The sequence below is a fragment of the Falco peregrinus genome, chromosome 1 (assembly GCF_023634155.1).
Source record: "Falco peregrinus isolate bFalPer1 chromosome 1, bFalPer1.pri, whole genome shotgun sequence".
Taxonomy (NCBI): Eukaryota; Metazoa; Chordata; class Aves; order Falconiformes; family Falconidae; genus Falco; species Falco peregrinus.
The window spans coordinates 70846743-70861406 of NC_073721.1; the positions used below are offsets into that span (position 1 = coordinate 70846743).

At 36.3% G+C, this 14664-nt stretch overlaps 1 protein-coding gene across 8 annotated transcripts in view; it reads left to right on the top strand.

The window, feature by feature from the left end:
* HEATR5A (HEAT repeat containing 5A) overlaps window positions 1-14664 on the top strand; it is a 66918-nt gene that overhangs the window by 35417 nt on the left and 16837 nt on the right. For 7 of the 8 annotated variants that reach the window (XR_008747374.1, XM_055805065.1, XM_055805050.1 and 4 more), the window contains 11 exons: window positions 862-1025; window positions 1140-1315; window positions 2760-2865; window positions 3925-4115; window positions 4557-4716; window positions 5802-5991; window positions 6548-6717; window positions 9688-9714; window positions 11608-11746; window positions 12830-13009; window positions 13879-14118. Coding sequence is in view for 7 of the 8 variants with exons in the window: in XM_055805065.1 (XP_055661040.1) it covers window positions 862-1025; window positions 1140-1315; window positions 2760-2865; window positions 3925-4115; window positions 4557-4716; window positions 5802-5991; window positions 6548-6717; window positions 9688-9714; window positions 11608-11746; window positions 12830-13009; window positions 13879-14118 (1743 nt within the window). In the remaining variant the exon portion in view is untranslated. The remainder of the gene's footprint in view (window positions 1-861; window positions 1026-1139; window positions 1316-2759; window positions 2866-3924; window positions 4116-4556; window positions 4717-5801; window positions 5992-6547; window positions 6718-9687; window positions 9715-11607; window positions 11747-12829; window positions 13010-13878; window positions 14119-14664) is intronic. The other variant, XM_055805074.1, reaches the window with a different exon arrangement.

The following is a 14664-nucleotide window of genomic DNA, read 5'->3' on the forward strand; positions in this document are numbered from 1 at the left end:
AAGCCCTGCTTAATGCTGGTATTTCCCAGTTCATGAAGACTTGACTTTGCAATCTTAATGCTCTGGAGGTAATTTTTTGTGAAATATTTGCATAAAGACTCTGTACATTCTTCAAGATCAGTTCTGCAGTGTTTTTCAATATAACTTACCAGATAAGCCAGACCTTTCTCATCACTTGTGGTTCAGCACTGGAAATGTTTTCTCACAACAGGGATTATTTTAATAACCTGAAATAGTCTGACTCAGAATGCCTAATGTTGTTTATGTATAATGTGCAATCTTGCCTGAAATTTTATGTACAAAAATATGTGAAAGTTTTAACTACCAGTGTAAATTATCATAATGTAACTTAGAGTAAATTCCTCATGCTTTGCTTTTTGAATGCAAACTCCTGAAATAGGGGAGTACGTTCTGCAGCTTTTGGTTATTTATCAAACTTATGGACATTTTAAATTACATCTGCTTGCCAAATCCAAGTATTCCTGCGTGGTTACGTAATACATTCCACAGCATTAATTTTCAGGAAAGAGAAGAAAATATGGCTGTGCTTGTAACTGCCTTTTTTCCTGTACTTTAGTTGTAAATGTAACTAACTTAACTGGAATAGCAGCTGTATGGCATTATGCCTTCTGTAGAGGTAGAGCTCTTTGTTCAGCTTCTAGATTGCTGTATGGGCTTGTTATCTTAGGTGGTGCTCTGTTGTTTCCCCTGTACCAAGAGTGTTCTGCAGTTAACCATTTAAAGATTTAAGAAACATGTTAGATGGATGTTGCTCTTTGAGTATAAATAACTTGTTCCCACAGTTGCTTTTGGCAAGTAATTAACCAAAAATGTTGAGTGTTTTTTTCCTTTAATTTGAAGGAAGCTTCTCTGCTGTTCTGAAGGAATTAGTGGCTGATTTGACTGTCCCAGATAGCCAGATTGATGCCTCTACATTCTTGCTTCCACCCCTTTGTCATGAGAACGATCTCCTTTTACTTGGTCCCTTACTGCAGGAGACTGACCACCGATTTATCGAAGAGCAGGTACTTTTTGATCCAGTATAATGGTATTATATTTTCATACAGTTCTAATTATTTGGGTCAGTGCTGGTTTTGACTTGGTCAGAAGTATGGCTATCGCTTTTTTCCTTCTTGCAGCTTCTTTTAGGTAACAGCATAGCTGGTGGCAGCCTGGAGTATGACCCTTACTCAGTTTATGAGAAAGTGGCAAAAGGTGATTCAGTACCTAAACCACTACCTCCCGTGTTGTCTGTTATCAGTGCAGCAACTCGTCTTTTTGGAGTTATCTTTTCCCATGTGGCAGAATCTCACAGGTAAAGTAGTAACTATAACTGCTGGGGAATTTGGGAGATGCAAAGAGATGTTCACAGTCTTTGAGACTGAACACAGAAGAAAACAATTCTGAAAAAATAATGAATTGTTTAAGTGGATTCTGTAAACCATCTGAATAATACAATTCAGACTAACAGTACTCAACTCTGTTTAAAATTACAATGAAAAGGTACATCCAGCAAGAGGTTACTGTGATTATAATAAATGCTGTTAACAAAGAAAATTAATGTTTTGTTTCAATAACTAGATCAAAACAGTAGCTATTTTAAGAGATATTACACAATTATTATAGTGCTTAATGCATAATTACTAAATGCCTTAGAACCAAAGAGGGACAAAAGGAATAGGAAGCTGCAGTAAAATTCAAGTGTTATTCTGCCTCGTTCTTTATAAAAAGTGGATGGTAAGAAACAAGAGTGTATGTCTCAGCACATTTCTCTTGAGGTACAAGAATACTTGAAAGGGATCAGAGACTTCTCTTGGTTTTATGTATATGTAACTTCCTACTGTGCACATGGCATTTTCGTTTGTTTCACATTTAGAAGCACATGCATAGTTGAGGCATTAAATTCCTCAATATTTTTGCATGCTGTTGCTTATTCTGTGTGCTGCTGGTCATTTTATTGAATGCAGCATTAGAGCAAAGCAATTATTTTAAAATTAAACAGCTTAATATTTTCAAAGCCAACTGTAGTTAGACCTCAGATCATGATCATTATGGACAGTGATGGTTTTGTCATTTCTTGTGAGGGAGAAGTGCTTAGCATGCGAGTCCTGAGTCTTGATGTCTTCACTGCTGAGAATGCTCAGGATTTAGTGTAATTCTGAGGCAGCTGTTTGTATATGAGCATACCTGCTAATAAAATTGCCATACACTTTGTGATACATTCTTCTGACTTGCATTTACTTTTCTGTCTTCAGTGACTGCTTTTTTTTTTGGTGGTTTTTTTCTGTTTGTCTGGGCTTTTTACCCCTACTGTCACCAGGTTGCTGGTAGGTTTTTCTTCCCTGTTTGTCAAGACTTGAACTAATTGCTGCAGATAATTGCATTTTCCTTTTGTTCTTCTTTTCCCAATTCCTTTCTCAATTGTAAGTCTAAATGCATCATTCTCATATACAGTTCCTTTTAATAACATCTGAATAATATTATTCAGTGTGATTATCTGTAAATACATATGTTAGAAAGAAACAAAGGCAAAAAATTCATGTTCATAGAGTAATTATCTATTCTAATACGGAAAACTAAAAATTTTTGTAGGAGACAGGGATACCAATTGAAGGAAAATGCCCGAGTAAGGATAATAGATTTGTTCCACCTCTTTCTATAATATATAGGCTTTGTTGTGTGTGTTAGAATAAAATAAAAAGTCATTATTTGTTTCCTTAATTTTTAATTCTGTGGTTTCTTTTCTGTTTTTGTTTAAGGCTCCAGGTGTTAGAACAGTTGTTGAATTCCATAAAGCAAACAAAAGGATCACGGCAACAAATAGTACATCTAAATGTTGTGTCAGCCTTTTCTATTTCTTTAAAGGTAAATCTCCTCTCTCCTTTTGTTTCTCTCCTCTCTCTCTCCTTTTGTTTCTCTCCTCTCTCTCTCCTTTTGTTTCTCTCCTCTCTCTCTCCTTTTGTTTCTCTCCTCTCTCTTTCCTTTTGTTTCTCTCCTTTGTTTTCCTCTCTGTCTTGTACTGTAAAACATGGCATCTGGTGGTCCAAATATGTCTAAACAGAAGTTCTTGTTTTGGTTAATAGTCAAGGTGAAGATCAGTCTTGTTTTCTGTGATAAACATACTGTTTCATGATGTCACATGTTTCTTAAGTGCTGAAGAGTCATAGTTTCATTTTTCCCTTTTTGTAAAGTTAAAGGGTTAGGGAAACCCATTCTAGTACACTGTAGTATACTGTCATCCATACTAGTGTCATTCAAACAGGAGAGAGATGGAAAAAATTTGTGTCATTTCTGTCACTATCATAGTCTCTTTCATATTTCTTACTGTATAAATAAAAAAGTTATGATTGGTAAAGTAATCTCGTAACTATCTGCCATCTGTTGCTTTTCCCTGATGCTGTATTTGTGTTTTCCTCTGTTCACATGCAGTTTTCATTCTTCCTTTCTTAGGCTTTCTTCAAACTAAGGCAAAATGTTTGCAGAATAGGCAAGACCTTTCATTGTGCGATATTTGCATTTGGGGCATGTTTACTATGCAGTCCAGATAAGTGCTGTAGCTTTTGCTCATACTCAGCTTTTTTACAGACTGGGATTTTTCTTTGTGTCATTATTCTGTTTTCGCTGGTTTTCTTCTTGATATTATTTTCTGAATTTTGTGCTAGTGTGTTGGTTTATTGGGTTCTGCTGCAATCTATCCAATATTTCTTAAAATCAGAATGTTGATATTATAATGTTACGCTATTACATACACTTACATGGCGTTAGACTTCTAGCAGCAAATAAAAATAGAGGAATTCCTCAGATAAAAGGGGAAGAAAATCAAATTACTTCTGCAGGTCTTGTAATTTTTGCATGACTGACAGAAAACCACTTTCTGATGACTATACTGTCTTGCTGTTTAATATATTTAATATCTATTTTTAGCACTTGGCTAACTGCAAGGGAAATTTAGGTCCAGAAGAAGTTAGAAGGTCTGCCCTGACATTGGTAATGGGTGCCTTGGAAAGCAATAACCCACTCCTAAGATGTGCTGCTGCAGAGTGTTTGGCCAGATTGGCACAGGTGGTTTCTGACAGTGCCTTCACTGCTGGATTAGCACAAGTCAGTTTTGACAAGTAAGTTCAAAAAAAGCGTGGTAAGTTATTGGTTGAGTTTATAAAAATGTTTGAGAAATCTGCCTGGCCCCTGTTATGATAATAATTTTTAAAAGCTGGTTTCCTTCATGGATTTGATGTCACTTCAGAAATCAACAGGCAAAAGCACTGTCTGACTTGTGCATGTATTCCTTTGTTTTCCTAATGTTTAAGAAGATTGTTTGACTAAGCATATAGAGTTTCAAGTAAATTAAATCGTCTGCTGTTCTAACAACATCTTTATCTAAAATATTTTTGGTGCTTCCTTCAGATAAGAGATGATAAATGAACTTAGACTTCTGGCAGTCTAACAGAGTCTAATGAAGTATTTTTCTGATTATAATTCCATTTCTAGATGTGCCTATTTACATAGTGTTAGTCTTGGTGATTACACTAACAGCTTTCTTTCCTTGTAATTAATAGGTTAAAATCTGCTAGGGATGTGGTATCAAGAACAGGTCATTCTTTGGCTCTGGGATGTCTGTATAGGTACCTAGGAGGAATAGGTTCTACTCAGCACCTGAATGCATGTGTTGGAATCCTTTATACTTTATCTCAGGACAGTACTTCTCCTGATGTACAGGTACTTGTCACTTATCTAAAAAATACAATGTTACAAATTAACTGATTTATATTCTGGAGTTTAAGTTTTTCTTGTAAGAATAACACTTCACAACTCTTAGGCATACCTCCCAGGTGATGGCTGGGGCGGGAAAGACAATCAAAACCATAGCCCCTGCTCGTAATCCACCTTCCAAGCAAGAACTATGATGAGATATGGGAGGTTCTTATTTAATGATCAGTTAGGCTGATAAGGCTAAGATATGCTGGCTTGAAAAACAATATCTGATGTTTTAGGAATTGATTCATTTCACATTCACCTGTGTCTTGACCTTGACTAGATAGTACCTAGGCTTTTTTGTTCATGTCAGTTTTTGTCCCTGCTATGATGTTTACCTCGCAGCATTTCTTTGTTGAAGGGTTATCTAGTAAATAACAGGGATTTGTAGCCTGAATGCTGTAGAACTTGGTCAACATACTTCCTTGACTAAGGCAAGATGTTTTGAAGACTAATTCAAATTATTTCTCTGTGACTAAAACTCTCATCTATCAGAATAGCTTTAAGAGACATTGAGTGTATTCCATGTAATTATCTAAATCTCAGTTAAAAAAAATTTTCTAAGCTTTATCTGCAATGTCTTTACAGAGAGAAGAACTGTATGTTGACATGAAACAGATGTAGGTATGGGTGCAAAGTAACTGAGACTAAACCAATAAGTTGTTTCAGAAACTCCACTGTGTTTTTTCATAATTCTCTTGCTCCTGCACATGGAATTACAAGAAATTTTACAAAGAGTAGAATATATTTGAGGAACAATAATCACTATTAAATTGATTTATTATTAGATTATTTATTTTAAATTAACAATGACAAGTGTAAAATAGTTCTTTTCTTGCAGAACATACAGTTCCTTGTAAAATATTCAAAATGGCTTATTAAGCATCAGGTTCTTAAAGTTTCTTTCTATAACCTCTCCATTTGTCCCTTTGGAACCTGAAATTGCAACTTTTGTTAGTTACAGTTAGAATTTCACTTAAACTATCGAATTTTTAAAAGATGTTTATTCTGTCATATAGACATTACATGAATGCTTCTCTTACTTACAGGCATGGGCACTACACTCTCTGTCACTGGTAGTAGATTTAGCTGGCCCCTTGTATCATGTGCATGTGGAACCTACCTTATCTCTTGTTCTCATGTTGTTGTTGACTGTGCCTCCTGCTTATGCTGAAGTTCACCAAAGCCTTGGTCGCTGTTTAAATGCACTTATTACCACACTGGGCCCAGAGCTGCAAGGTATGCAACATACAATAGTGTCAGTTTGGTTTGGTTTAGCCACAAAGCTGCTAAACATTGTTTGAATGTGTAATTAAAGTTTTATAACAAATAAGTGCGTGCTAAGTTTGCCCCACCTGGTTTTAAGATAGTATTTCACAGGCCATGACTTTATGCAGTCAAGATGACATGACTGCTAGTTTTCCAAAAATAGTGTCTCTTTTTGACATCTTTTCCTTTGTTTGAACTGGTTCTCCAAGCCTTGCCTTGGGCTGAAAATTCTTATATTTAGCATGAAAGCAGAAGTATTCATATTTCAAGAGTTAGGAGTCTATGTTTTAGTTATGATGCAGACATTTAAAATTTGCATCTAAATCAGCTTTTAGATACTGAAATTTCCAGAGAGCAGTGTGACCATTACTCATTGATACCAGAATATAACAGATACAGAAATTTTCATCCAAGAGAATGAGAGTTATGGATGGCTTGAGAAAAAGACAGGCTATCGTGTTTCGAGAAAAAAAACACATGATGTCTTAAAAACAGAAAACAAAAACCATTTTTCTTCTGAATATAGGCAGCAGTACATCAGTTTCAGCCTTAAGAACTTCCTGCCTCCTGGGCTGTGCAGTGATGCAGGATAATCCCGACTGCCTTGTTCAGGCTCAAGCCATCTCTTGCCTTCAGCAGCTTCACATGTTTGCTCCTCGACATGTCAACTTGTCTAGCCTTGTAAGCTGCCTATGTGTGAGTATATGTTTATTTGTCTATATCCTTGTATTTTAAAACAGTTTGTTCAGAAGCACTTAAGAAATGCAGATAGGTCTTTAAGCAGAAAAGCTGATTATTGTATAGGGGTGAGTGAGGTGTTTCATATCCTCCTACAGGCAAGTATTCTCTGGTTTTTTTCAGTATTTTCCCCAGTTTCTGCTTCCCCTTTACAAGATGAGCACATTCTGTAGAAATCTTGGCCTTCTGGAGCTGCTTGCTAGTACATTCTGCTGCTCTTATTAAGGCCAGTTGTCTGACAGGGTATACTATCCATTAGAACTTTGTGCTGGATTTTTACCGGGTATTTTATGTTGACCAGTTTTTTCCCCTCTGCTGCTTTTTATGTCTTATGTGAAGGATTGATTAAAAAAAATCTGTATGTACTAATTACTGAGAATTGTTTTGTTGGGGTTTGTTTTTTCATGATGGCGAAAAATTGTAAAATTATCTATTTTGTAATCTTGTAGCACTAATGCTTCAGCGTACAGACTTCTTGGCAGTCAGTATAAAAACTTCTGACACTTAAATAAGTAACAGTCAAACTAGGTCTTCGGTAAAAATAAAAGTCTTTTTCAGCTCTATTTTACAGAAGAGATGGGGGGTTGTTTGTTTGCTGGGAGTTTTTGTTTGTTTTTTTCCCCCAAAAGTCTCTCTTTCTTTGAATATCAGCTGTTCTGAAGTACTTAGTTCTATGAAGAAAGCAAAAATATTTTTCTGGTTTTCAGCAGCTAGCTAGGGATATTTTGTTGATTTGGTGTTGGTTTTGTTTTTAAAGACCATCAAGTCTTGTCATAAACAAGAGAGAAACAACCCACAGACAATAAAGTGTTGTGGGTTTTTTTGTTAATCTCTCCTGTCTGTCTTAACAGTTCTCATTCACATCTTCCCCTGGGTAGCACTTGTATATTGATAGTAACTATATATTGATTTTGTATAAAGTTTAGATTCTTTCCATGTCTCTTTATTCAGTTTGAGTAGAAACACGATTGTGGGAGCCAGGAAAAATTGAAGGAGAAGCTTTTTCAGTCCCACGTTGTGTTAGGCATGGATATACTAGTTGTAGAACTGGAACTCGTCCGACGTGTTCTTTCTTTTAACATATAGTAGCTATGATTTTCACTTCTCTGGGTAAAACAGTTTTTCTTATACTGATAAAATCACAAGAAGTCATTGCTCAGAGGACGTATTAGCCTTTGGGATCATATATAAGTTCACATACAGTCTGCTTCCATGTACAGTATGACGTCTCTTAACTAACAGCAAGTGCCTACTAATAATACAGGATGTTGTGATAAAGTTGTCTATACGATATTAATGATTTTTATTGTTCTTACAAATTGTCTCAAAGTACTTCATGCAGTACTTCATGAACTTTATAATATCAAACTACTTAATTCAGAAGAAGCATGGTTCATGGCTTGAGTGTGTGTGTGTTTGTGCATCTGTACACATTTGTGTCTTCACCTGTATGCCAGAAATAATTGTGAGCTTCACAGGGCGGGAGCCCACCAAAGTCAGTGGCCTTACATGAATGAACTTTTGTCATTCTCAAGAACCTGTTACAGAACTACAGCCAGTGTTGCTGATACTGATGATTCAGTAAACATCAATACATTTCTCAAGAGTGTCATAAAGAAAGGTTTGAGCATGTGCTTTGCAGGTCTCTGAGAAGATCATTGCACAAACAGACTTCTGCATTTGTAAAAGTCACCATCCATCCGTGTAGTTTCCACCCACTAAATCACGATCTTGCTAGGGAAGCAGAATAAACTATTGAGTTGTACGTGAAATCTGCTTTTCACTCTGTTGTTGCCTTGCAAGGTCACCCTCAGCAAGTCATTCTCCATGAGTTTAAATTTCTGCAAGTGGAGAACAAGGTGTGACTGTTCTTTGCTGTGCATTTTGAAGTCCTAAGGGCGAGCAGAGTATAAAAACTGGGCACTAGATACTGCAGATATTCACCACTGCATTCTTTGTTTAAGGCAGAAAAACAGCAGAGGCAAAGAACAGGGTTAGATAAGTGACCTTTTCGCCTTCTGTTCATAGAAACATGAATTCTCACTCATAAAATCCTGAAAACAAATGTGCAAACCAACTCCCCTCTGCACCCTTTTTGCCCAAGGTTTCTTTGGCAAAAAAAAAAGAAAATTTCTGTCCTCAGACTTGCCTTTTTAAAATTCTAAAATAGACATTTTCTTTTCCTAATAAATGTAGCATTAGGCGTGCCAGCACAATTTCTGTGAGCAGCTGCAAGCTGGCTTCACCTGTCATCCCACCCTCTAGAGCATGAGATGGTTCAGGTCCCCAAAGTGTTTAGACCGTTCAGTTTGTCACTATGCTACTGTCAACAAAACATGACTCGGGCAGTGGATACGCAGCTTCACTGGGTTGTTCCTTTGTTGCTGTGGTTTTTTTTTTTAATTGTGTACATATGTCTGTCATTATCTAGCTTCTCTTCTTCAGCTTCTGAAAATATTCCTTGTTTGTCAATTTGATCTTTTTTTCACGGGGTTTTGCATCTAACAGCAATGCTTATCCTGTCAGTTAAATTCTTGGCATTAGCACTAAAGCTAACTTAGGTGAGCACAGACTTCTAAAAGCTTATCTCTGTAAGCCTATTATGTAGTGAATGCCAGTTTTCAGCTGCAAGACGATAAAGATACTATGAAACATGGTAAGTATACAATGTCAATAACTGCTGTGCTTTTGTCTTGGTACTCTTAAAGTACTAATTTTAGGTGCAGCTGGCTTGAAATTTAAGTCTGTTCAACATTAAATACAAGATAAACGAACTAAGCAAATTAGGGGTTTGGTAGGTCTGAGATAAGGTTCTGAATTTTAATATATGCTGAATTTACATGTAACGGTCTCCATGTGTGGTTAGTATCACTGTGCTATCTATATTTTGGTTTTGTCATGACTGGTTTGTCATTTGTTTTTGTGCAGGAAATCTTGTTGGATAATTCTGTGTTGGTAGGTCCCTGTGCCTTGTTAATGCTAAACCTTCGAAGTTTGCAGTGGTGTTTTTTATTTCATCTTTTATCTTTTCCTTTTAACCATCTTAATGTAATTTCTTTTAGCATGTCCAGTCACATTTGGTTGTCATCCTAACCAGACCCTTCCTAACTTTCTGCAGATGGCAAACATACTTTTCATTTATCTGCTAAGTGAGGCTTAATTTTGTTTGTAATGTGTTAAGCACAGAAAGGGAACTGTTTGTTCATTTCAGTTTGTATGTGATGCTTGCATTTTGTGTCTGTCATTTAGTCCTGTCCCCTGATTAGAATGTGGGAGAATGAGAGAGAGGAAAAAATGTGCATCTTGCATTTTTCAGTAGCCTGAATTGGATCCTCTGCTTTTTCCCTGTTAAAAATGAGCACGGAATTTTTGCATGTCCAACTTGAAGTAGAATGTGTAGCCTGCTTGCATAAATGTTGCATTAAAAGCCTTACTTGGTTTTAAATTTTCAATTAAAGGTATCTTGCAGACATACGTATTGAGTCAGGTTTCTTTTCAAGGAATTACGTAGAGACTGTATCTTTGTGTATATTAAATACGTAATTCTGATATTGTAGGTTCATGTGCATGCATAGAAATGCAGAAGAGAAAGCTTAGTTTTGTTAACGTAACAAAGCTGAAATTCTGTATCACTTACTTTTTCTGTCCTTAAGTTGTTCTTTTTAACTGTATATTAACTAACATACATTAGTCATTTTGACTAACATATATTGACCGGTTGCTGGCAAATGAGGAGCATGACCTTACTGCAAGGTTTCCCTGCAGCAGACATTCAGCTCTTTCTATTCCAAGCATGGTGACAACTAAGGGTACACAATTGCTTAGTTGTAGAGAATAACCTTTTTGATCATAATCTTAGCCTAATTTAAAAGAAGCTGCATAAACATTGGTGTAGCCATCTTGCTTGGCCACACAGCTGGTTCATTCTATCTTTGGGATCCCTTTCAGAATTTTCTTAAAATTGAAAGCAAGCAAATAAAAATCAGAAAGCTTCACTAATAAAAAAATCTTGAGGCTGTGTCTTGGGTGTTTTAAGTGTTTTTCCTTGTTCCTGTAGTAATGAATCTGTTAATCATGTATTTTTCAGCATGAAACCCAAACACTGGCATGGTGGTGTTAAAATATGGTGATGCTATGAAGTTTTTTTTGCTAGAAACTTCTCAGGAGAGCTGACTTGTCTCAGTGTGATACGTTCACCAGTAACTCACCCTTCCTCTCACCTTCTCCAAAATGTATTTTAATGTAATCCGAGTATATAGTATTTTTTGTGATGAAATCGCAACAGTGTTCTCTTTGCCTTTTCTAATAAACTTCCTTTCATGCATTGAGTTCAAATTTACTGAAGCCTGATTGACTGTCCCATCCTTGGTTATTGTATTTGGCATTTCTGTAGTTACATCTGAGGATGATTTGAGAGATTCTTCTCTTACACTGAGATTTGAAGCCCATTATATATACCCTGTAGTCAAAGAATGGAGGTGATTGTTCATGGAGACCACAGTTCAGTAGTCCATGAAGTTAATAGGGTCTTGCTACTGATATTGGTAGGAGTTGGAACCAGCCCCAAACCAGTCTTACAAGTTACCTTTGGAGAAAAAATGTTAAAAGTACTGATATGTTAAAATTGATTACAGGAGTCACAAAATCTTTCATCTGGGGTTATATATATATATAAAGACCAAAAAAACCCAAATACCAAAAAAAAAGCTGAGCAAAAAAATCATCAATTACATGCTTAGCAACTTCACAGATTTGTCATAACTGCAGTTGTTCAGGAAATACCAGCCTTACTGAGGCATTGCTGTAAGGCTTGTTAGCCATCTTACTGTTTCTTCTTGCGTGTTTCAGGTGAATCTCTGCAGCTCGTACTTGCTGTTGAGACGTGCAGTGGTAGCTTGCTTACGTCAGCTTGTGCAAAGAGAAGCTGCTGAAGTATCAGAATATGCTGTTGCATTAGTTAAAGAAAGCAGAGAAGATTTTACTCCAGGTAATGTATTGAAGTTTCGAGATCAAAGAGATCGATACACTGATAGTGAATTTTAAACATACTCTGCTATGGTTATGAAAACTTTGCTATATTCTTGACACTCAAAAAGGTTTTCTGCTTCAGTTCTCTATGTAGTACCAAATTATGGAAGCATCCAAACTGTTTCTTAGTGATAAAATAAAGATACTACTGCTTTTCATATACTGTAGGTAGTAACAGCCACTAAATGAGAAAATGCAAGTGGAGTTCCAGAGAAACCTAAGCCTATCTAGCCGGTAGCTGTTGTAGTAACTGCTTTATAGCCCTGCATTTTACATGCATATTCATAGTTGTATTTTCTCGCATAAATCTCTTCTTAAACTAAAAATCTGTCATTGAGGAAAGGTGTACACAATCTATTGAATAGAGTTTCTGTTAACCTCTTTGGAGAACTAGTTAAGTAATGCTTAGCTGGGGTCCCTAGAATTTTTAACTTACTAAAGGTTTGGATTTTTTGCTAAAAGGCCTGAGTATGATTACTAGTTTATATTCTTGTGCCTTCCTGTGAGGTGATAGTTGTAATAAATGATTTCACTTTGAATTTCTTTTCAAGCTCATTTAGAAATTTTCAGAAAAGGTGGGCTATCACCATTTCGTAAAACGGCTGGTTTTTATAATGGCTAATATTGGGCAAGTAAAAATTTTTCATTTAACAAATTATTTCCATGTGTTTGGTTTTGAGCTTTGTTGAGGAATAATTTTAACTTCCCTTTCAAGATAAAACAGAACTTTAGAACTACCTTATGAGCCAGTGTGAAGAATTGGATGTCCAAGTAATTTTTTTCAGGAGCTCAGATGCTGTGGAATTCAGAGTAGGATTTTTTTTTTCTTTTTTTCCCCTGGCGTAACTTCCTGTTGTTTATTTTGTACTCAGGTGACTTAGATATGGTATTCAAGCTATTAATACTATTATTTCAGAAGTATTTCAGAGCTAAATATTTGTTCACAAGATACTCCATGTGCAAACTTCAGTGGGGTTTCTGTGGTCATTCCTGCAGTTCTGTGCTGTACAGCGTTCAGCTCACGGACCTTTGTTCTTGGCAGATGTTAACATCAGAGAAATAGGCCTGGAGGGGGCATTGCTGGGCTTGTTGGACAAAGAATTGGATCAAAGATTGTGCCAGGATATCAAAGAGATTCTGACTCACATGCTTACTTCAATGGCAGTTGAAAAGCTCTCTTTTTGGTTGAAGCTTTGTAAAGATGTTCTTGCTGCCTCGGCTGGTAAGTCCTAATATGCTGTAGTTGAGAACATGATGACAATAAGGCCTGCAGCAGTACGGTGTGTCACTGCGGGAAAGTATTCTTGTTTCCTGAATGTTTGACATTTATGAACTGTATTGTTGTCCTTGTTATTGAAACATTGGACCCTTTTTAATTTAGTTCTTTCAGAAGGAATATGACTTTCTCCCTTCTGATTGCCTTTTCGCTGTTGAACAAGTTTTTGTAAACATTTTAGTATGTCTTGCCTGTTCATATTCTTGTTGATTTCTCATCCTAATGTTAACTTATTCCCATATCAGAAATGAAAATGCAGAACACATTTGAGCTTGTGGGTCCTGTGCAGTTAATGTACAAGAAAAATATTCAGATCCTCTCTTCTATTAATAATCAGAATGATGCAGACCTCCTATATCATAATGAAACTCCTGAGCAGAGAAAATTAATTACTGTGCTAAGTATTTGAGGGGGGGGGAAGGGGAAGAATTTCTTTTTCTGCCTGCAGCGCAGGAGGAAAACTTTATGGATTTAGATTTTTTGAGTTGGAAAGGTAACAGTTTCTAATGTGTCACACTTACTTGAAGAGTAGGGGTTTTTTTCTTCCACTGCAGTTCTTCATTTACTTTTGTGGTAATGATTTTGTCTTCCAGCAAGTAATATCAGCCAAATGCAGATAGTTTTGTTACATTTTATTTTCAGTTCTGGCATTTACTTTTAAGACACCAAGGTTGGAGGGATTCATAGCGAGTTGGAGGCTAGAGATGGACTTTGAAGAGATTTCCTTATGAGTTCTTCTGTAGTTTTCAGTTACACTAAGAAAGAATATTACATTTCTTCTCCCCTGCCTCTGCCCCCCCATGTCCTAAATACAGATTTCAATACAGTAGCTTCAGTAGATACCACTCAAGAAGAGGAAGCTGCCAAAGCAGACGATGCATCTGTATTAACATCTGACCTCGATGAAAGGTTCCATCCATTCAGTAACCCACGATGGTCTACCAGAGTTTTTGCTGCAGAGTGTGTTTGTAAAATTATAAGCCAGTGTGAAAATGCAGGCAGTGCACATTTTGACATAACTTTGGCTCAGGAAAGAAAACAACGTGATTCAAGAGGTATGTGTTAAGCACTGAAAGAATTTCACAGAATGCTAAGTATGCTTAAAATAAATGTTAGCTGTTTGGATTGGAATGAAATTCATCACAACTTTGTTGTTTGTAATCATTGAAACCTTTCATTACTCTGATTAAAGCCTGTATTTATTAAGGTGAAGATAAATTTTTATTTGCCAAAATATTGGCATATCACTGCAGCATTTACACTCACTTTCCTGATTGTAGTGCCATGGCATATGCATAGGAAGCTATTGTTTCTGTATTAAGCACTGGCAATCAGAAGTGATAGTTGGCACCAGCTATCACATCACAGTTTGGTATCTGGGAGGACTGACTAAAAACTCCACTTTTTATGTTTCCACAATTTGCATAATTACCAGTAGAAAAACAGTGCCAACTTCCAGTACCTCTCTGTGTTTGTATGGAGGTGTTTTCCTCAAAACATTTTTTTTTAAAATCGGCATTATACATAAAGATAATTGTGCTTTATTCTAAGTACTTCCTTTTTTTTTACGTTCAAATGGAAGGGAGTCCAGATCAGCTAAC